The sequence below is a fragment of the Pezoporus flaviventris genome, unplaced genomic scaffold, assembly GCF_033815535.1.
Source record: "Pezoporus flaviventris isolate CSIRO_AGI_PZ_B2104156 unplaced genomic scaffold, CSIRO_AGI_Pfla_v1 ptg000037l, whole genome shotgun sequence".
NCBI classification, from domain to species: domain Eukaryota; kingdom Metazoa; phylum Chordata; class Aves; order Psittaciformes; family Psittacidae; genus Pezoporus; species Pezoporus flaviventris.
Genome location: NW_026892585.1, coordinates 3,166,142 through 3,187,874, shown reverse-complemented (window position 1 = coordinate 3,187,874; position 21,733 = coordinate 3,166,142). Strand labels below are relative to the sequence as shown.

The 21,733-nt window shown below is 44.0% G+C and overlaps 2 protein-coding genes across 2 annotated transcripts in view; one reads left to right on the top strand and one right to left on the bottom strand.

Annotated features, from left to right (window-relative positions):
* The window catches only part of KIF15 (kinesin family member 15), a 35,232-nt gene extending 32,400 nt beyond the window's left edge, over positions 1-2,832 (bottom strand). Inside the window, exons 1-2 of the mRNA XM_061464463.1 lie at positions 2,762-2,832; positions 818-857 (exon numbers count right to left, since the gene is read on the bottom strand). Coding sequence (XP_061320447.1) covers positions 818-857; positions 2,762-2,810 — 89 coding nt within the window. The 5' untranslated portion in view covers positions 2,811-2,832. The remainder of the gene's footprint in view (positions 1-817; positions 858-2,761) is intronic.
* A 168-nt stretch (positions 2,833-3,000) lies between these two features.
* On the top strand, positions 3,001-10,111 carry KIAA1143 (KIAA1143 ortholog). Its single transcript, XM_061464487.1, has 3 exons — positions 3,001-3,128; positions 4,880-5,039; positions 8,658-10,111. The coding sequence occupies exons 1-3, from the start codon at positions 3,021-3,023 to the stop codon at positions 8,864-8,866; spliced, it is 477 nt and encodes a 158-aa protein (XP_061320471.1). The 5' UTR covers positions 3,001-3,020; the 3' UTR covers positions 8,867-10,111.
* The last annotated feature ends 11,622 nt before the right edge of the window (positions 10,112-21,733 follow it).

The window sequence follows — 21,733 nt, the reverse complement described above, 5'->3', positions numbered from 1 at the left end:
CAGTATATACAGATATAATATTAAAGAACTCACATCTTAAATGAAGTGGTAGCAATCTTGAATTTACTTCATTCTTTCCCAAAAGGCAGTTATAGCACAAGGGTGTTACAACTCTTACCAGTTTTTAGCTTTGGCAAAAAAGAGAAAGGAACAGAATAGCGCAGGAAAACACCGAAAGAAAAGCTTTAAGTTTATTTCACAGTTATAGTAGGTGTTGTTTGCACTTTATATGCAATGTTGTTCCGGAGTTCGAGTATTCCGGGTGAGAGAAACGAGACACAAATGGAGAACTCACAACCAGTTTATTAATATAGGAAAATATAGAGATATTAGCAAATACAGTAAAGGATACTTCTGACATTTGGTTATCTTACCAACCCCAAGGACCTTGCAAGGATGATCAGCAAACAAGCTCCAAGAGACTTCATGGCAGGGCGAGGTGGCAGGCTCAATCTTAGCGGGCATCCCCAGGTAGGCAATGTTGACCCGGGTGGTATGAGGCTCTGCCTCCTCGCATTGCATGAGGCTTGGGCTTTTATACTGACAAAAATACACACTCATTCCGATGCAGGGGGCCAGCCTACGTCAGAAGAAGTGGCCAGCAATACCTAGAAAGGTCTCCAAGGGTCGAGACTTTTCCAGGGCATTCTAATGCCAAACTTTCCAGGTAGGAACCAAACTGGACTTTCTGGGGAGCAGCCAAAGTGGACAGACAGTACTTTTCTATCTTTGTGTGCTCAAACACATGGACCATTATAAATTATCCCTGACACAAATGTGATTATTCATACATGCAAACTGTCCAATATTAGTTTACCTAGATGTGTTCAAAGGTAATGCAGAGTCACATAAATCTCCTAGAAAATAAAAATGAAACACACATAATTAAACAAGATAAAATTATTGCTTAAAAAAAGTCATTTAAATTGAAAATATTTTAGAAATAGAAAATGAGGGAGATAAATGGAGAGCCTTGCAAATAACTGCTTCCTGCACGAATCAGAACTTTACAACAATAGTAAGTAACTATCTTCCCCTGACAGAAAGTTCTAAGTTTCTTGCAAAGGTAGAGAAAATTCCAGTCCTGCAGTGTGAGTAGGCTCTTAAATTAACATATATAAGGGTTTGCAAGTGTTTGGGAGAATTAGGAACATGGATACTAATAGAATTGTATATTCCCTTTATATTTTATAACTGCTAACTCAACTGCAGGTAAACCAACACAGCAGGAAATAGTTTTTTTTGTCATCACTGCAAAAACTCACCTTCCTAAACCTGAACAGCTCTCACAGCTTTCACTTTTTAAAAAAAGTAGTCAAATTCCTTTCATTTTAATGAAGTAATATAGAGCACTCTAATGCATTAAGGTCTCTTGCAGTTATCAGCATCATTTTGCACAGCTTCACATCTCAAGGGTCTATAACTACATAGGTAGATAGTGTTACTTGTCTTCTACTTAAGGATGACTCTGACATGAAATTATTTCACACAGGTTAGTCAAAATATTAACATAATCAGATGTAAAAGAAAAAAAACAAGTGACAATGAAAGATTTACCAAAATACTCCAATAATAAAGACCTCATAAAGTCTCCAAGAGTGCATAGGTTTTGTTGTAAGAAGATTCCTTTACAAGTGGAATTAAGATGCACAAAGATATTAACCTTCTCATTAACATTAATACTACACAAATAACTTGCTGCTGCTGTGTAGGTACATTAATACTTTGCCATTGCTGTGTGAGCCTGCCTGCTTTCACAGAACCATAGAATGAACTGAGTTGGAAAAGATCACCAAGCCCAACCATTCCCCAGAACTGCCAAGGCCACCACTAACTCACATCACTGAGGGCCTCATCTGCACGGTGTCACACAAGGAAGAGCTTCTTCCTTATGTTTAATTTGAACTTCCCCTGTTTCAGTTTGAACCCATCACCCCTTGTCCTATTGCTGCAGTCCCTGATGAAGAATCCCTCTCCAGCATCCTTCAGACACTGGAAGCTGCTCTGAGGTCTCCACGCAGCTTCTCTTCTCCAGGCTGAACAGCCCCAATGTTCTCAGCCTGTCTTTGTATGGGAGGTGCTCCAGCCCCTTACTCACAGCTAATTCAAACTCGATAACATTACAGAGAACGAACCGATTAACGCGCGGCAGCTGAGAGCAGCCGGGTTTGTGAAGCTTCCCGCTCGGGAGGGCAGCTCACACTTATCAACTATGGGAAGCCCTTAGGGATATCACTCAAGGATGTCAATGCCAAAAGCGCTCCTGGAAGCGGCGGGGATCGTTGTTCGCCGTGCCGCTGCTCCGACCCCACCGTGGCCCCTCCAGGATCGCAGCCCCGGAGCATCGGCCTCTCCATGGGGCACCGAGCCCAGCCAGGCCCCTACTCGACCCTCTTAGCTCTCGCACATGGGTGACACCACAGAATCCCAGAATCGGCCGGGTTGGAAGTGACTTGTAAAGATTATCTTGTCCAACCCCCAATCCCCCCTCAGTCTGCTCTTCTCCAGACTAACCAGCCCCAGCTCCCGCAATCTCTCCTCACAAAAGAGATGCTCCAGACCCCCATCACCCTTACGGCCTTCACTGAACCCTCTCCAGCAGCTCCTTGCCCGTCTTGTGCTGAGGAGCCCAGCAGAGCCGCCCTTCACCAGGCCACGGGCACCACACCGCGCCGCTCCGGTTCGGTTCGGTTCCCACATGCGGGTGAACCCCCCCCTCTCACGCTGCCCGCTCCCCACATGCGGCTAAAACGCTCCTCACCTTCTTCAGGGCTGCCGGGCCCCCGCTTACGTTTCCTGGCGGAAGCCATGCTCCTTCCCTCCCGCCCGCCCGCCCGCGCAGCGCCGCTCGCTAAACCGCGGAGCGTTCAAATTTGACGCCAAGAGACGCAGCCGACGTGGCTCCGCCCCCTCCCGCACGTGACGTCAGCGCGGCCATTTCGCTCTGTCTTCTCTGCCATTGGCTGGACGTGCCTTGACGTGCCGAGGGCCGCTGAGGGGAAGGCGGCTCGGTGGCGGCCATGAGCAAGCGGAACCAGGTGTCCTACGTGCGGCCGGCCGAGCCCGCCTTCCTCAGCCGCTTCAAGCGGCAGGTCGGGTATCGGGAGGGCCCCACGGTGGAAACCAAGGTAACGGCCTTGGGCAGCGCGGCCCTCCGCTTGTGCGGGGCCCTGCTTCCTTTGTAACCCGGCGAGTGGCCCTTTCCGGGGGTGGGAAGCGGCAGCCCCCGCTTCATGGGGCCTCCCGTGCCCCAGGCTTAAGTGGAAGGCGGTGGGGAAGCAGCACTACAGCTTTGTCCCTGTAGGAGAAGTGGAACAGTAATTGCCTGCTTAAAATTAAGAAAACTGTCGTCTTATTTCGATTCAAACCATCAAGAAATTGCAGCGCCTTTTCCCGCTGCTGTTTCTGATGATCGCAGCCGAGGGGAGCATGGTGCACCTCGCAGAGTAGTCAGTGTGCAAGGGGTCTGTGTCAACAGGGAAACAGAAGTGATGTCCGAAATTCACCTGGCCTTACAAAACCCAAACAGAATAAATAGCGGTTGAATAATATAGTACAAAAGTGTTTTAGCGGCCAAAAAGTAACATCGAAAAGGAGTTAACATCATCTTAATACAGGTCAGCAAACTGATGTGATGGCAGGGCAGGGGTGTTGGAGACAGCTTGTTAAAAGGCAGCCTTTTCTGAGGGGTTTTCTGTTTCCAATGTGTTTTTGCATGTGTTTCCTGCTGAGATTTTGCAGGATGCCTTGTAAAAGAGGCCTGTCATTATAACACATGCAGAGTTATGTATGTGTTATAACTAAGGAACTGTAAATTGAAGCGGTCGTTTAACATCAGCTGGTAGTGCTGTTTGTGCAGTGGCGGTGGTGACCTGGTTGTACTTGTGCAGGTGTTTGCATGATCCCACCCTAACCGATGCAGCTGAAAACTAAGCTAGCAAAAAAGAAAGCGCCCCACCATTGTTACCGCCTTAATTTGAACTGTATTTGTGCCACTGGATATATAATTTATTCATGAAAATATTTCTTATCACAAGCAGCCAATGTATTGACTTGTGCCACTTGCACCATTTCCCTGTACTACTATTTAAGGTTCAGTTCCTGTATAAAGTGGCCATTATCACCTTACCCTCTCCAGGAAAGTAATAGTCACAAGGATTTGTTAAAAAAAGAAATTTGAGATAAAAGCATGCCTTGAGTTGTACAAACTGTTTCACTCCCCCAAGAAGATTTTGTTTAGCTCTTGGTAAATTCAGTAGATAGTGGTAATGCTATCTATACTTTTCCTTATGAGTTTTAAGTTCCTCTGTTACTTCCAAGCTTTCTGTTGTTGCATGCCAGAAAGTTTATTGTTACAATTTTTTATCCCAAATGATTCTTGTGTCTCAGAGCATGAATTTGAGAGAGTGGAAACAGGGACATGGTTTTCTTTGTGTCAGTCCATAATGCTTATAGTGATTTGGTTAGGCAGCTTTAATAACAAGGCCACCATAGACTCCCTTTCTCTGTGCTGCTTGGAGTACAGCATAGAAGATTCAAAAATGGACCCACACATTTTAAGATTTTCTTAGTGTTGCATGGCAGATAGTGCTTGTACAGTAAAGGAACAAGGGAATGAATTCTTCACCTTCCAAGTTCCTGCTGTTTTGGTCTCTAATTGAAAGAGCCCATACAGTTTCTTTTCTGGGGGATGCCATGTCTCAGGATAGAATTGGAGTGTCACTGGGACAATGTGTGTTGAGAGAGTTTGGCATTGACAAGTATGCAAAATCTCTTCACTAACCTCACTGCAGAAGTGAAACCAAAGACAAGTAGCCCATCCTCAGTGGCTGTGATTGAGTGGGGTGGTCAGACTTGCTTTTATTTCTCTCCTGTCTAGAGAGAGCAGCTTCCACTCGCAGATGAGGATAGTGACAATGTCAGTGACAAGGAAGATGAGCAGCCTCAAGTGGTAACATTGAAGAAGGGGGACTTGACTGCGGAAGAAGCGATGAAAATTAAACAGCAAATCAAAGAGTCCTTAAAATCACATGAATCAGGTGAGTTGCAAACTACTTATTTCTTGCTTACAGCCAAAGAGAGATAATCCATAAAAGGGAGCTTGATACTTGCTTACTTTTCGACCATTTAATACTGCCTTTCATTAGTTATGTGAATTTTTCAGACATAATTGCATGTAGCGTGAGGAGTATAGTACTGAGTCCTTATGGGATTTTGGCACCTCTGCCTATTACCCCCTTGGAAATAGCTTGCATTTGGAGGAAAAAAATCCACAGGAGTAGGTACCAGGAGTGTTGGATCGCTATGCTTTGGGGACTGGTGCCTTTTGTTCTACATTATTGTGTTTCTATTTGTTCACCAGTAGTTAATATGAGGTCTTGGCTTCCTTTTCCTATTTTTGCCTTATGGGAGTAAAAGGATAAGTGCTTCGTTGTTCCTCTGCTATGGAGAGGACCTGGTGTGAAACCGGAAATGAAAGTGTGGGTGAGTGTGCTACAGCTTGCTGTGGGCTTTGTTGAGTCTTTGGCCATCTTTGCACTGTCAGTCTGACCTCTAGATTTACATTCTGATTTCTACTCAGAGGCAGGTATTTAGATGGCTGGTTACTTCCAGTTTAATAAAGAGAGGTTTGAATAATTCCTTTTTTTTTGGATAAAGGTCAATTCTAAAAATGGGAACTATAAAGAAAGTTTGATGCTCATGATTTAATTATGTTTCTTGTTGCTTTGATTTTTATCCCAGAGTTGAAAGTGAAATTAACAGGTATTGGTCCAAATACATATAGATATATATATATACGTGTGTGTGTGTGTGTGTGTGTGTGTGTATAAAAGGAAATATATAAACCCCCAAATCAGGTCATTTGTGAAACTCTGAAGCTGAAAAGGTAGCAGGGAAGTAAATTTCCCAACTGAGAGTCTTCCTTTCCACTGCATATGAATGCTAAGACATGTTAATAAATCATAAATGATGTGTTGCTGGCCGGCTGTTGTGAAGAGAACCTCTTACTTTTTCAAAACATGTAAATACTCAGTTTTGAGGCTCTGGTCTTTCCTGTTTTGTATCTGTAGTGATTGTCTTCATTTGAAGGTCCTTGTCTTCAGGCCTTGGTTTGAGATCCAAAGTCCAGAGGAGGCCATGAGGATGATCAGGGCCTGGAGCACCTCCTGTACAAATACAGGCTGAGAACATTAGGGGCTCTTCATCAGGGATTATAGTGATAGGACAAGGGGTGATGGGTTCAAACTGAAACAGAGGAAGTTCAGGTTAGATCTAAGGCAGAAGCTCTTCCCTGTGGTGGTCGTGAAGCACTGGCACAGGGTGCCCAGAGAAGTGGTGAATGCTCCATTCCTGGCAGCGTTCAAGGCCAGGTTGGACAGAGCCTTGGGCGACACGGCCTAGTGGAAGGGTTCTAGCCCATGGCAGGGGCTTGGACTGGATGACCTCAAGATCCCTTCCAACCCAAACCAGTCTGTGATTCTAAGGTGCCCTGGCCTTCCTGCTGAAAGGAATGTTCTTGAGCATATGATGAAATTTTGCCAGTGTTTAACCAGGCCAAGAGGTAAAACCTTTTCCTTTGATGCACAATGATCCACAAACAGTACTGAGGCCTTGAAGATCAGAGCTAAGGTAGTGGACTTTTTGATGGAGTTTTTGAGCTTTGCTCAGTTTATGCACTTTGCTTATTAGGCATTAAATTCACATTACAAAGATCAGTTTCTCTGTGGTAGACAAGAGGAAATCATTTTGTGCAGTTCGCAGGAGATTTTGGAGTAACACTGAGATTTCTGGCTTCCATTTTTCCATATGTATGAGTACATAGCTGTGTATCTGACTTATTTTATGCATATGCTTTCAGTACAGTTTTAGGGGTTTAGTTTTCAATTTACTATTCTAAGAAAATGCAAAGAGTGTTCAATGAAGACTTTTGATGCTCCTTATGCTGATGCAGTAGCTGGTTGTCCTGTTCCTATAGCAGAGCTGGTGCTGTGTCTAGTGTGCACACTCAAGTACATGGACAGTTGTGTCTGCTCCTAAGTGCAATTTTTCTTACAGATGCCTTTTTCTACCAGAATTTGGCTAGCACTGTGCTTCAGATCAGGGTTTCCAAATAAACAAGGTATTTAAGCAACAATTAGTAAGGGGAATTATTTGATATTAAACTGCTGAGCCCAAAAATTGATGCCCAGCTTCTGAGGATAATGATACATAGTGCATTTTGGTTGTTTGGCTGTGATGTTTTTCAGAAATAGCTGGTTTTCCCTCCCAGAATATACCATGTGCATTTCCTAAACTTTGATGTCACATGTGCAGCATCAAACTGAAACAGGGGAAGTTCAGGTTGATTATAAGGCAGAAGTTCTTCCCTGTGAGGGTGCTGAGGCGCTGGCACAGGGTGCCCAGAGAAGCTGTGGCTGCCCCATCCCTGGCAGTGTTCAAGGCCAGGTTGGACACAGGGGCTTGGAGCAACCTGGTCTGGTGTGAGGTGTCCTTGCCTGTGGCAGGGGGCCTGGAACTGGATGATCTTAATGTCCTTTCCCACACAAACCAGTCTGGGCTTCTATGATTCTGTGGTCATTTGTACCACACAACCCTTAAGACACTAGATTTAATAGTTGTAATGCTTAGAGTATGCATTGAAGAGTGTTTCAGGCAGTGCTGCATATGCTACCACTGAAATGTTCTTCTGTCATAATGCTTATATATTGAGGAAAGAATTCGTGCTAAAGACAAAAGATATTTAGTGTTTATAACTAAATAGCACATCGTGTTGTCCAACACATGCATATTGTGAGGAAATTTCTACTGAATAAAGAATTTCACAAAGGTACTTTAGGAAAAGTATCTTGCTCAAAACCTAATGGTTTCTAACACCCAGTCAGATATACGTTATACAAGTTGCAAATCACTGCATGTGCGTTTATGTCCAATTCATGACTTTACAATTGCACTTTTTCCCCAGGAATACTGCCTTGGTGCTGTTACTTGTGCAGTAGCTTTCTGCCTGTCTCTGATAATCCTTGAAGGAAGATAACAAATCCTTGTTTTTAACTTATTTGCTCTAATACATGTTGAGGAGCAGAATTACTTGTTTGGAATAGTTTGGTGATTTTGCAGATACAAACAAGCCCTAAAACTTTCATCCTATATGACAGTAAAAGGCAGATTTATGGCCATGTGATCTTTTTAGCTGTTTCAGCAGGACAGCAGATATTAAAAAGCTTTGTCTTGTGTATGTGGCGTTTTGCTCTTCAAAGATACACCATAATTCTGGAATAAGTGCATGTGTTGTCATGGATTGTACAAACAGTGAAGTGGAATTAAGGGATCCTATGAAGCTGTCCTCTCCATTTTGGTAAGTGATGTGACTGGATTGTGTGAGACTGCTCACAGTCTCTTTGAAGTTATAGCTCTGGTTAGTGAGAACCCACTTCTAATAGGAGCTGCAGGAGACCTGGCTTCAAGGGCTGGTTGCCATGTAGCAGATGTGTGTGGATGAAGGACATTTTGTGGCCAAAAAAATCTATTTTCACAGTTGTGTTTTGTCAGGGTCTCGCTGGTCTTGGTTCTGGGGACCAAGTATAGATAGCGGTGAAGGTCTGTATGTGTGTGTGAACATGTGCAGATGTGTTCTGATTTTACTGTCTTTGTTATAGATGGTGAACCAGAACCTGCTGATGGAAAAATTATGTTCAGGAAACCAGCCAAACGTTCGTCAGAGAAAAATTTGGACTTCAATGTAAGTTCAAGAAAGAAGATGAAAGAGGCACAGAAAACTAAGAGAGAAGCAACTACTCCTCAAAGTACAGCTAAGCAAATAAACAGCAGCCTTCTCTCGTTTGATGATGAGGAAAATGATGATTAGGAGTTGTATGTTTTTATATGTTACCCTTGGAGGGATCTGAGTAAGACTGAGGGTTTGCCTAGACATAGGAGCATGGTATGCAGGTCTTCTCTTACTTTGCTGTAGTCCAACTAGAGAAACATAGTGTAAAACTAGCAAGAGACAAGTCTTTGCAGTTCAGATGGAACTGTATGAGCAGTATGGCGTGTCTTTCTTTTAAAAGAGAATTTAACCATGTATGTAAAAGCTATTTGAGGTCACAAATGAGTAGCAAAATAGACCTGTACATATCCGCCTTATATAAATTTTCAATCAGTACATTTTTAAACGTGTAATTCCTCTCTATTTACTGGCCTTAGTTGACAACTGTGTGTTTTTTACCTGTTACTGTTACCTTGACATTCAAAAGAGAGACACTTCACTGCTGTGGAACAGAGGCAGAGGATTTTTGCACAACTTTTGCATGTGTGGTGTGGCACATTAGCTCTTTGCAGAGCCCTTGCAGCAATTGCTAAAATTATGTAGTCTTAATGCTGCCTGTGGTGAATGCCATCTAAAAAGCATCAAATTCACTTAAATTGATTGTGCTAGCAAGATAAAGAAATGGTGATTGTAGCTGATGATAACAACTAATGCAAAAGAAAGATTGGAGATTGTGCACTTTGGTTATCACACTGATGGGCTTAGTGCTGTGGTGGTGGTTTCTGTTTGTTGAAGTCTATTTGTTCCGCTTGGTTACTTTTGTGTTCATCATTATTTGGGATCTCAAACAGCTTATTTAAAAGAAACTGTATTTAATCTTTAAGCTTTGGAAAAGCGTTCTTTTGGTTTTCTTCAAGTAGGAATTATAAACAGGATATTTAAGTCAAGGAACATCATAACTGTGATAGAGGATTTTAAACTCTTTCGGTGGCCCATGTACAGTACAATGAATGGGACCATTTTTGTGCCATTTATATAACAGGTTGTGCTGAAAATCAGAATAGCACTGAAAGCTGCTGGGATTGGGAAGAACAAGGTGGTGGGAATGGGACCAGTGACTTTGAAATCATTTAGGTGTATGGTGTGCTCTATAACCATATATAAGCAAGGCCTGAGACTGCTGCAGAATTACAGGGTATAAAACCAGTTCTTCTGTTGTAACAGGACATTCCAAATTATTTGGGCTGTACAGCTTCATTGAGGAGCAAATTTGAAGTTGCTGTGTGAAACAGCTGGGTTTAGTTTGTTCATCTGTTTTAAACAATAAATTATGGTTTCTTTAAAGTGGTCCAAAGATATTTTAACGACATTTTTAGTACATAAAGTGGGATTTTTTGGGTCAGCTGATAACTAAGTCTCTCATGACTGCTCCCTGTCTCCACACATACCAACTTACTGCAAAACCAGACCTATAAATGGATATTAAAGTCTTGCTGTAGCACTGGTCTGATACTCACACTGCCAGAGAAGCGCAGTGTAACAACCTGCTCATTCCCATGAGGATGTGTTACATTTGTAAATACATAATTTATCTATATTCTGCATAAATAACAGAAAATAAAATGTAGGAAGAAGAAATACAGACTCAGAGGTTCCCAGGGCTTAATCTTTCAATTTATTTTGTAGACTTAAAACTTGTGTGAATCCACTAAAATACACACACATATATATATATATTCCCATGAGAAATCTTGTAGCATTACAGTATACTGAAGGAATATTTGGGTATATTTCAACAAATGACTTGCTGAGTTTCATCTGAAAGATTGAATTAACCACCGGCTGCTTGCTTAAACTCTCCTGGTTCTGCTTATCAGCACAAAAAAATACTTGCTTACACTTTTCTTGCACAGCCTGAAAGCTCTTCCCTTTAGCTGTGAGGCAGTTTAGGGGACACGGCGATCAAGAGATAAATGCTTGCCAAGGATGAGAGGGAATCTGGATTTACCTTAAAATTAGAGAAGGCCTCCCAGATGTGCAGCTGGTTCAAAATAAGACTGTGGTCCTGTTTGAGTCTTGCTAGTTATTGCATTTTAAACAAAACTACTGTTCCTAGTGAGAGACTTGGGAGACAAGTCCAGTAAAAAGAAGGCTACCTCAAGATACTGGGTGCAGTGCTTTTGCTTAATCATGCTTCTTGCCGTATGACTTCATGACAGATGTCTGGAATGCAAATAAATTTATTGGATTTACTTGGAAATAATATAATGAAAGGTATGTCGTTCTTCAGGCAGCACAGCAGGGGAAAGAAAGGTGGATATGGAAACTCAGTATCTTTCCTTTATTCCAACTGTGATTTGTAGTGCTCTGACCAGGAGGAGTCCTTTGTGTTCATTGTATTTCACTCCCATTTCACCTCACAGTAACTAACTGGATGTATTAAGAGGTGTGAGTGATGCACAAAAGCATTTTAGTCAAGTGAATAGTGTGAATAGTCGTGCCACACCAGGAAAATTATCCATGCCACCAACTCCCCATTAAACCTGAGACTAAAGAGACTTTTACTTCTTCATTTAGGAAGGCAATGTGAAACTGTCTTAAGCAATCACCTGCCTTAAGCAATGGAACATAGAAAACCAATAATGGCAAGAACTTTCTAATAAAGGGGAAGGCAAAGTAAGTGCATAGAACATGGGGCTAGGACTGGAATTGATAGTTCTTCTTGCTTTTCCTTTCTCTCTTCCTTCCCTGCTCCCATCCCCAGTCCTTTTACCCTCCTGTAGTGGGGAATGCTGACTTGTTTTCTTCTTATGGAGCTTGCTCAGCTAAGGGTGAGAGGCCCTCAGTGATACGGTTTAGTGGTGGTCTTGGCAGTCCTGGGGGAATGGTTGGACTTGATGATCTTAAAGGTCTTTTCCAACCTAGTTGATTCTATTTGAGGAGCAAGGTGAAAGTAGCTGAGGCTTGCTACCTAATACAGTAATCTTGGTCAGACATGGCCTGTTAGCTAACAAAGGAATCTTATGCAGTTTTTAGTAATAAAATCGGCTATTTCCCAGTTCATTAAGACTCCGAAGCTTTCACTGAAGATGGTGTCAGTTCTCACTGCTGAGCAGGAGGCCAAAAGAAACTTGGTGTGCTGTAGTAGCACTGCAGCAATGGATGCCTATAGGGGAAGCTTTTTATGTTGCACTTGGATGCCATCAGGAAAAGTGAGATGCTCCGTCACCTTTCTTACTTCTGAAGAAACAGGATCTTTCTCTAAATGATAGGAATCAAGATGAATCATTAAGAATGCTGCATTATGAGATAGAAATGGCAAAGACCTGGGACAGAATGAGCAAGAAAATGCATGCGTGAGTGGCCCAAGAGCTCCTACCTTTGGTTTTCAGCCTGTCTGAAAAGGTTGGTTTTTTTTTTCCCTTAAATAAAACCAAATTTGTTGTACTGCAAATGTTCATTTCATTGGCCTAAACAGGAAGGAATGAGTCAGAATTCTATCTGATTGGTTTTGTGTCCAGCACTTTTGCAGGAAGCATCATTTGGAGGATCAAAGGCTGCATTTTGCAGACACTGAGCACAAGAAGCCTGGATTTAGCTGGTTTAATTACACATTTTTTATGTTTCATTACAGGACTTAATGTCTTTTCTTTTTCTTACAGTGCTTCAGTATATAATCCTGTTAGGAAGCTGGAGATTTATAATGAAGCAGGAAGTAGCAATGTCATCATTTCAGCTGATTGTTTCCCTTGTGCTGTAGTGTATTAACTAAGTGATGCTTTACTCTGCTGTGTAGAGCCAATTGCATCCTCAAGGACATCAGGCATGCCTGAAGATGAGTCATTACCTTCGGTACAGCACAAGAGGTATGATATGCAGCCTCAGCAAGCGTTTGTCTATTGAAGTTGGTTAATAACCTATAGCCCTCTCCTGTGGCAGGATGCCATAAATCAATCCTTTGTGCGTACAGCAAACTGAAAGGCTGATGTACCAGCTGCCTCTTGAGAATCATCCCTTTATGCCCATTCCTAGAGCGAGGTGTTCCATCTGCAGAGAGTTTGTTCATGTCACAGACCTCCCCTTTCACCCCACTTCCTTCAGAGCATTTCAAAGGCGGCAGTCGGGAGGTAACCATTAAAACCAGGGGAGAAACAGCACAGGGTTTTATGTGAGTGACTGCAACCTCCTGTAGGGTTCCTTGGGCTTTTGAGAACCTATAAAATCTTAGAGGCAGCCCCTGGGCAGTTACATCCTCCTGGGGAAATGGATGGGACTGCTCAGGAAAATTGCACAAGATTGAATTTTAGTGTTTACCCCATGATTGCTTTTTGTTGAAGGTAAAGCGACAGCTGGCAAAAGCAGTTTTTCCTCTTATCAGAAGATGTAAAGTGGCTTTGGTGCCATTCCAGTCCATATGGCAAAGGATTCCTTTTCCTTGACTCCTGTGGCAGTCAGTGCAATGCCTGATTAGTTAAGGCCATAGGCAAGAGGGAGCTACCTTGTAGAAGTTATTAGAGAAAGGTGTTGTCGAGCCTCCGTGGGGTAGCGGTGATCACTGCACACTTTTAGGTTTGATATCATGAAAGAGTGGTTCCCTTAGGGACAACACAGTAACAATGAACTTTAAAAGGGCAGATTATAAAACTATGAGGAAAATGGTTAACAGCAGGCTGAAGGGCAAAGAGAAGTACTTAAAAACCACAGAGATCTGCCTGGAGGCTATTTAAGAACGTTGTATTAGAGGCACAGATGGTTTGTATACCTCTGAGCAAAAACAGTGTACGAGGAAGGATGAAACCCACAGGGTTACGTGGGAGAAAAGCGTGAGTACAGAAAGGCTGAAAACACATCCCTTAAAGTCTGTCTGAATGACAGAGGAGGAAGTGTTATCAGGAGAGGGGAAAGACCTGGAAAGTGTCAGTGGTAAGAAAAAGACGATAGGAGCTGCTGTCTTTGGATCCCCAGATGAAACACCAAAAAGAGTGGTTCTAATAATGACTCCAGATGAGGGTTCACCAGGAACAACCATGCTCTTAGCCAACATCTCACTAAGGCCAAAGCAGTCTGCAGTTTTAATGTGTGACTAGGCCAGGTTTAAGAGGAAAGGAACCCATTCAAGCATAGTTTCTTTATAGTAGGACCTTAATTTCACCTTGTGTTAGATTCAGTGCCAAAAATGATGGCTTTAATCTTTGCCAGAGAAGGTAGAAAAAAGAAATCAAACGCTCCTAAGAACTCTAATTTTAGTCAAAGCAAAAAAAAAAACCACCCTACATTTGTTCTAGTGCCGCTTTGGGCTGGGAGGGAGACTGTGTGATAAGGATACAGTGAGGTTTGCAGAGCTTTTTTACACCAATATGTAATTGGGCAGATGCAGGGTTTTGTTGTCTGAATGAATCTGAGAGCAGGAACACGCTGACTGTAAATGAGAAGGGGAACATCTCAAGTGTCACAAAGGTGATGATGTGTGCAAAAAAAAAGTATCCTTGTGAAATCAATGCGAGTTCTTTTCTGATTTTCAACCCAAGGAAAGGCAGAGGAAGGTCAGAGCAGCTAAGCAGTATTTTGGCAATACAATCTTGATACACACGGTCTCAGTGGGACTAGAGCGCTGGCATCCAGGCTGGTTTATTCTGCCCTGTAAATTGAAACAAACAGTTCAGCTGCCTGAGTCTCTTCTTTTCTCCTCTGATATGCCAACTTTCTCAAGAGAAGAGATTAAGCATTGTTCTCAGCGGTGCCCCAGCAGCAGCAGTTTTATAATTTAAGGGCTGTATAAAATTTATGGAGCACTGAGAAGAGTTTAAATCAATGTTGTGATTTTCATAAATTATTGCAGGCAGAGAAGGTTTGGTAGAAAGCTGTTTATCCAACAGACAGCAACATTCAAAATAGGGATTTTCAAAGGCACTGTGGGAAGTACACATAAATCACAGAATCATAGAATAGTTAGGGTTGGAAAGGACCTGCTTGTAGAGCAGAAACAATACATGGTTCCTCAGGGTACATTTCTATGTTGTATAATATGGAAAATATAATTCCATACATTACAGATAGGAGCAGAGATTGAACTTCCTTTCTGGACAACCAGCCGACATGGAGCTGATCAGATACTCTTCCCATTTCATCCTGATTTGGGTATTACTGGTGATTGAAAGGGTTTCCCACTCACTGGGCATTATGCCCATCAGGATGCAGTTGGGTTGCAGACCTTTCATCTTGTTGGACTTGATGATCTTAAAGGTCCTTTCCAAACCTATGATTCTATGATTGGGATGGCTTCTAGCTATAATGTTTGGTGTTTGATTCCCTGTGTTTTAAACTGCTCCACCTCCTCTAAACTGAAATCCCTATGTTTCAGATTATTGCAGATGGAATATGCTAAACATGATACTAGTGGGAAACACTACTGCTGAACTCCTGGCTGGATGGGTGACTTGGGTTAAACCATTTTCTGATGTTACTCCATTGCTTGCAATGAACTGACACTGGTAGATAACATGAGCTGTGTACTAGACCTGACTGAGGTAAGTAGGTTGAAACTCAAGTGTTGGACACTCCAGGATCTTGCCACTGAATTCCTATAACCAACATGCATAATGATGGGGGTGACTGACTCAGCGGTCATTATTCTGCAGGAAGGGATCTGTGAGTGCTGTGAGTTAAAAACTGAACACAGGCCATGGATGAAAAAAGCAAATGCAATTTCAGCCCTATAAATAATGTGTCGTGGAGAAGAAATGTGAAGTAATCTTACCCTTACTTATCCTCTGCTTCAGACCTTAGCTGTGGTAGTGTGTCTGCTTTTGTGCACTATATGTCAAAGAAGGAAGATGCAGACCAATTGGAAAGTCAAACAGAAAATAGTGGTCAGAAGTCTAGAAAACATGGCCTGTGAGGACAGCTTGAAAGAGGTGGCTTTATGCATCTAGGGAAAGGAGATGAAGGAGATGGAATAGGAATGTGATACCAGTCTTCAAATATGTAGAGCTCTGCAAAGAGGAAAATAATAAATTGTTCTCTGTGTCCACTAGGAATACAAAAAGAACTAATGGATTTAAATTGCAGCAAAGGAAATCTAAGGAAGACATTAGGGCAGACTTTCTAGCTGGAACAGAAGTGATGTACTGGCACAGATTGCCAGGGAGGCTGTGGGATCTTCATTGCCAGAGGTTTTTAAGAACAGGTTAGCCAAACATCTGTCAGGAATGATTTGGGGAGAACTGATCCTGCTTTAGGGCAGAGGGCTGGACTAGATGACCCTGCAAGGTCCCTTCCAGCCCTGGTTTTGATGGCTCTCTCATTAGGAAGGCTGCTGGGATATTTCTAGGACCTCACCATTCCTTCTGAAAGCAATGCTGTAGCAATGCCAAGAATCAGATTTAAACTGACAATAGATGGCTTAAGGTTGATATCCCACCTTTAATTATTAGCACTTAAATGTATTTGGACTTGTTCAGAAGCTAAATACTGGAGGTTACACAACTGTGAGTTATTTATGACCAGCCCATGATCTTTTTAATAGCAAGAGAATCTGTTTCTCCTGATGTGTATTAATCTTACATATTGCAACTTAGGTTTTATCACTTGAGTAAGTCTTTAGGATCTAACATACTCCAGGAGGGGTCACTCTCATTTCACATGCCATCATACATATGGCCACATGCTGTGTTTCCACTCCCTCCAAAACTCATTCTTCCACTCCAATTTATTGTGACATTAGTGCTCATCTTCATTATGCAGCTGTGTTTTATCACTAATACCTCTGTTAATGTGCTTGGTACCTTTTTCTCCATTCTCAGGCACTGGGTGCTCCTCCTGCTGCTTTCTGCTCACACGTTCATTTATTCCTGTTGATAGATTCCATTTTCATCTGTCTTTTGCTGCTTTCCCTTCAAGATGTGCTGGTGTTACAGACATTCAGCAGTTTAGCAATTGGACTGCATCCAAATATTACCAAATGCCACATGTTTTAATATCAGGCAGAGCAGCTTGAATTTTCTTCCTATGAGTGCTGTAAAAAACACACTGGCATGTTTTCTGTGCAAATGCCAAAAAAAAACCAACCCAAAAGCACTAAGTTTAACAAAAGATGGGGGGTGTGAAGAAAACTGAAATGTTAGCATTCCCAGAATTTGGTATTTTCCCTTATTTCAAGCCTTAGTTCGTGACCCAGCTCCTGGTTTATGTAACTCAGTAGAATTATGCCTGTTTTGAGCAGCCAAGAATTTGGCACTGTTGCTTCTTTGACTGGTAGTACCTTAGCGTTCAGCGATATGACCCTGTCTGTTTTCCTCTGTGAAGGCCATGCTTTGCCATTGGTGATCCTAGAATCACTGAGTGGTTTGTGTTGGAAGAGACCTTAAAGCTCATCCCATTCCAACCCCCTGCCATAGGCAGGGGCACCTTCCACTAGGGCAAGTTGCTCCAAGCCCCATCAAACCTGGCCTTGAACACTATCAGGCATGGGGCAGCCACAGCTTCTCTGGGCAAAGCAGTATTGCGAAAGCCTCAGATCCTAAAAATGTCTGTGTCAAACCATGAAGTGGGATTATAATAAATATACATGCACACACATATGTATGTATTTATATATCATATATTTCAGTTTGAATTCGGCTCTTTACCATTTCTTGCTTTTGAGCTTTTCTCTACAGCTACATGAAGATTAGAAACTAAAGTAAAAATAAAACCAAAACCAGAATAAAGCTGTGCTTTTCCTATAATCACATAAAGCTTCCAGGAGCTGAGGCTTCAAAAAATTCAACGTACGCCATGAAATTTGGTAACATACGACTGGATATTTGGCCATTAAATTGTTTTACTGCATCCAGCAGAGAGAAGGATGCTGTCAGTTTGTTTTTGTGATGGTGAGCTCATGAGGATGCTGTAAGACACCCTTTGCTCTATGTATCTTTGATATTTCCTTGTTAGAGATTCACTGCATTCACTGAAGCTGTGGATACTGCATGTAGGTTGCTGCAGAGGACTTCCCTTGATTGTTGTGAGCTTTGGATCAGAGTCAAGAGTAGCTTTTGCCATATTTGCACATCTGTTCCGCTCAAGACTTGTCCCTCACATGTTCTAGAGATAGATGGACAAATAACACAGGCACCGTAGTGTGGCCATGGCTACCTTCCTTCTTGCTGTGCATTCTTTGTGTACATTCCCCAGCTTCTGCTGTGGTTGTGTATGTGGGGGATAAAGTGCACTGCCAGGTCAGTGCTCCAGAACCCATGTGACCCCCCAAATTCCAGCTTCAGATTCACTGGCTCAGCACAGGCTTTTCTGTGAGGGCAGATTTCCCCCGTGTCACTTGTTCCTGCTTTGTGCTCTGCACTGCTCAGAACACTTACCTTCTCCTCCTTGTGGGTACAGTCTGTGACAAGGGATCACTTGACCTTGAAATGCAGTTTCATTCGTTTTGCTCACCAGTTAAAACACTGAGAGGAAGGTAAACCTTGTTATTCAGACACTGCAACAGGGATCATCTCCTGCTCCTGTCACGTTTCCTGGGTAGCGCTGCTTCCTACCGTCTTGTTGGCAGGTTACCACATACCACAGCATGAGGAGAATACTTTTGTGTCTAACTTACCTATTTACAAATGGTGGCAATTGGTTTTTTGGATTGTGAGTGCCCCAGTGCATTTTCCCTTGTACCTCTCAGAACATTTGCTCTTCAGTTGAAAGGAGGTGTTTGCATCCTGTCACCCCTCCGCAAGCCTCCTGTGTTGCCCCTTGGGTTGGCACAGACGGAGGCCAAATCACCATTCCCCCAGCTCCTCTGTGCCTCTAAAGAGCTCAGAGAGTCCACGGTGACTGCAACACCATCTGGACTTGGGGTTTAAAGGAGTTAAGAGACTTTCATGGGTGGATGCTGGCATTTTAAAGACACTTTTCAGTGCTTGAGAGCCTGTGTAGGCTCTAATATATTAATACTTTTATCTCAGGTGTTCATTTCATAGAATCCCAGACTGGTTTGGGTTGGAAAGGACCTTAAAGTTCATCAAGATCCAACCCCATGCCATGGCCAGGGACACTTCACACAGGTTGCTCCAAGCCCCTGTGTCCAACCTGGCCTTGAACACTGCCAGGGATGGGGCAGCCACAGCTTCTCTGGGCACCCTGTGCCAGCGCCTCAGCACCCTCACAGGGAAGAACTTCTGCCTTAGATCTAACCTGAACTTCCCCTGTTTCAGTTTGAACCCATCACCCCTTGTCCTGTCACTACAGTCCCTGATGAAGAGTCCCCCTCCAGCTTCCTTATAGACCCCCTCCAGATACTGGAGAGCAATTCAGAGCAGTCATTCAGTACCCATGCAGAAATACATACCCATGGATCTCATTGAGCTGTGTGGTTCAGAAAGCCAGTACCTAGGTGATGGTTTGGAAGTACAACACTCCTGTATTATGATTTTACACAGCACCTACCCAGAGGAGCCCTAATTTATGGTACAGACTCCGGCTGTTACTTTAGAACAAAAAATAACAGCAATTTGTAAATGAATCAGGGAGATTTTAAAATCAGTTTTCTTCAGCAAACAGCAAGTATTGAGATGGTGGCAGGAATCGCTGAGGACTGAGCGTATAAAACGCTTCCAGATATGGAATTGGATTCTATAAACATGTAATTCTTTTATCAATAATTCTTATGAGCAGGCTTCTTTCTACACGCTCCCTTTTGCCAAAACTCTCCCCTCTATTATACAGTGAGCTTATTTGCCTGGTGGATAAGTGTGGATTTGCTGGTGTCCAAATTAATTTTGTTATTGACTAGAAGAAACATTTGGAGGATAAGAATGCCATTGCTATTCATACCTAAAGGTAATCAATACAGGTATGGAGAAATAAGTATTTGCTAACCAAGCCTTATTCCCTTTAACTAAACCCCACGGGACTATTCCCTGCCTGCTGTCCGTGTGAAGAAAGCATTGAGATGGAATAGCATTTCAGACAGGGATCACAAGAGAGAGCAACTCCTCTCCTGGTCCTGGCCATTCCCATCCTCCAGCTCAGCACTTACTCCTAACAACTTATGCCTACTTTTTGACTGCAGTGGTGATAATCGTTTCCCATCGTCAGTTTATCAGCCCCAGAACAGTGCAGAAGGAGTAAATCCCTGCGTGAAGTGGCTTGGGGATGGCAGGCAGCAGTCTGCTGCTAGTGTTTGAGAGGACGTGAGGGGGTCTTAACGACGATCATAACTAGGTTTGTTCTGATCATCCAGCTAGGTTGGTAAACACCTTTAAGATGCTGAGGACACCAGAGCTGCAAGTGGGGTGTCACGAGAGCAGAGCAGAGGGGCAGCATCACCTCCCTTGTCCTGCTGCTCACGCTGCTTTCGATGCAGCCCCGCGCACACTGCAGCGGCTCGGTTTCAGCCGGGGGCTAAGAGAACGCCAGTTCTGAACCTCGCTTCCTTCGACCACAGCTTTGCAAAGGAAATGCCACAGCGATTAGAGGGAGGCGGCCGCTGCTGCCTCGCCAGCTCCTATGGGGGGGGGGGGGCCGCTGTGAGCCTCGCCTCTGCCCGACGAGCCAGGGCCGAAGCTGCTCCGTGGAGCTCGGCTTCCGCCGCCCCACTTCCTTCCGCCCAGCCCAGCCCAGCCCAGCCGAGGCCGCTGGCGCCCCTGCGCCTCCGTTCCCCTCCGGGCCGGGCCGGGCGGTTGCAGCTTGGCGGCTAGGGCGGCAGATGGCGGCCGCGCCTCAGGCAGCGGCTGCCGCGCCGGGGCCGCTCTCCCTGGGGTTATCCGCGGCTCTGCCGGCTCGGCGGCGCTGCCGGCCCGCGGGAGCCCGCTCCCTGCCCCGGCCGGGTTTACCTCAGGGGCTGCGGGCGCAAGAGTCCGTGTTGTTGTTACTTGTTCCTTGTCCCTCGCCGTATTCCCTTTTCCCTCCTTCCCTCCTCTCTCCCCTGCGTATCCAGGGTAACACCGGCCGCTGCGGTTTGTGTTTAATTTGGGATGAGTGAGGAACAAAGCACTGTGAGGGGCAGTGCGTGCTGGTCTCTGTAAGATCACAGAACCCCGGACTGGTTTGGGTTGAAGGGACCTTAAAGCTCTTCCAGCTCCATCCCCTGCCACAGGCAGGGACACCTCACACTAGAGCAGCTTGCTCCAAGCCGCTGCTTTGGCTGCTGATGCCACAGCCCAGGATCAGTGGCATAATTGATGGGCAGCACTGAGTCGGGTCGCTTGTGTTGGTGGTGGAAGGGAGCGAGATTAACTGCACGGGGTATGGGTTACTACCGGCGGGGCCCCCAACCAAGGACCCAGAATGGAGCTTAGCAAGGCAGCCTTAGAGTTCAAGGGAGAAAGAACAGTGGAAAAGATGCCCCTTTCCTATGTAGGGCAGTGGTTATGGGCTGTATCTTGCCATCAGTATGGTCTAGTGAAAGGTGCCCCTGCCCATGGCAGGGGGTTGGAACTGGGTGAGCTTTAAGGTCCCTTCAAACCCAAACCAGTCTGGGATTGAGTGATTGTATTATATACAGGGATGGAAACTTAGCTATGTGAAAAGTCTGCACTGAGACTTTGCCAGTGGCAGCCTCTGTAATAGCCTCATGGGGGATAGCCCAGCTCTGCGTGCCACTGTGGAGACGTTAGCATCATCAGTGTCTGGAGCTTGCAAGTGCTCTGTGGTTTGCAGGCTCTATCTGCAGTGCCTCACCTGCCATCTTTCCACCTTATTTATCACTTGCCTCCCAGCGCAGAGGTGCCCGGAACTTTATCAAGCAAACCAAACTGGAGCTGAATGTTTAGGCTGAAGTGCAATCTGCAATGCAAAAGAGAGGCCCTAGGAAAGTGTGATTTCTAATATGTCATCAAGTGCAGAAGAGTTCAGGTCGATGAATCAATATTTGTGGAATTGGAGAGTATAATTTCCAGCTGCTGGATGTTTGATTCGGGGATATTTAATCATTAGACCTTGTATACTTACACCAAGCCCGTATGCATAGGTGGTGTCTTA

Bases quoted from the DNA above. Each gene is read 5' to 3' on its own strand.
- KIAA1143 (XM_061464487.1), top strand. From the start codon at position 3,021: ATGAGCAAGCGGAACCAGGTGTCCTACGTGCGGCCGGCCGAGCCCGCC. The intron at 3,129-4,879 runs GTAACGGCCTTG...TCTCCTGTCTAG, and splicing joins GCCCCACGGTGGAAACCAAG to AGAGAGCAGCTTCCACTCGC. The intron at 5,040-8,657 runs GTGAGTTGCAAA...TCTTTGTTATAG, and splicing joins CTTAAAATCACATGAATCAG to ATGGTGAACCAGAACCTGCT.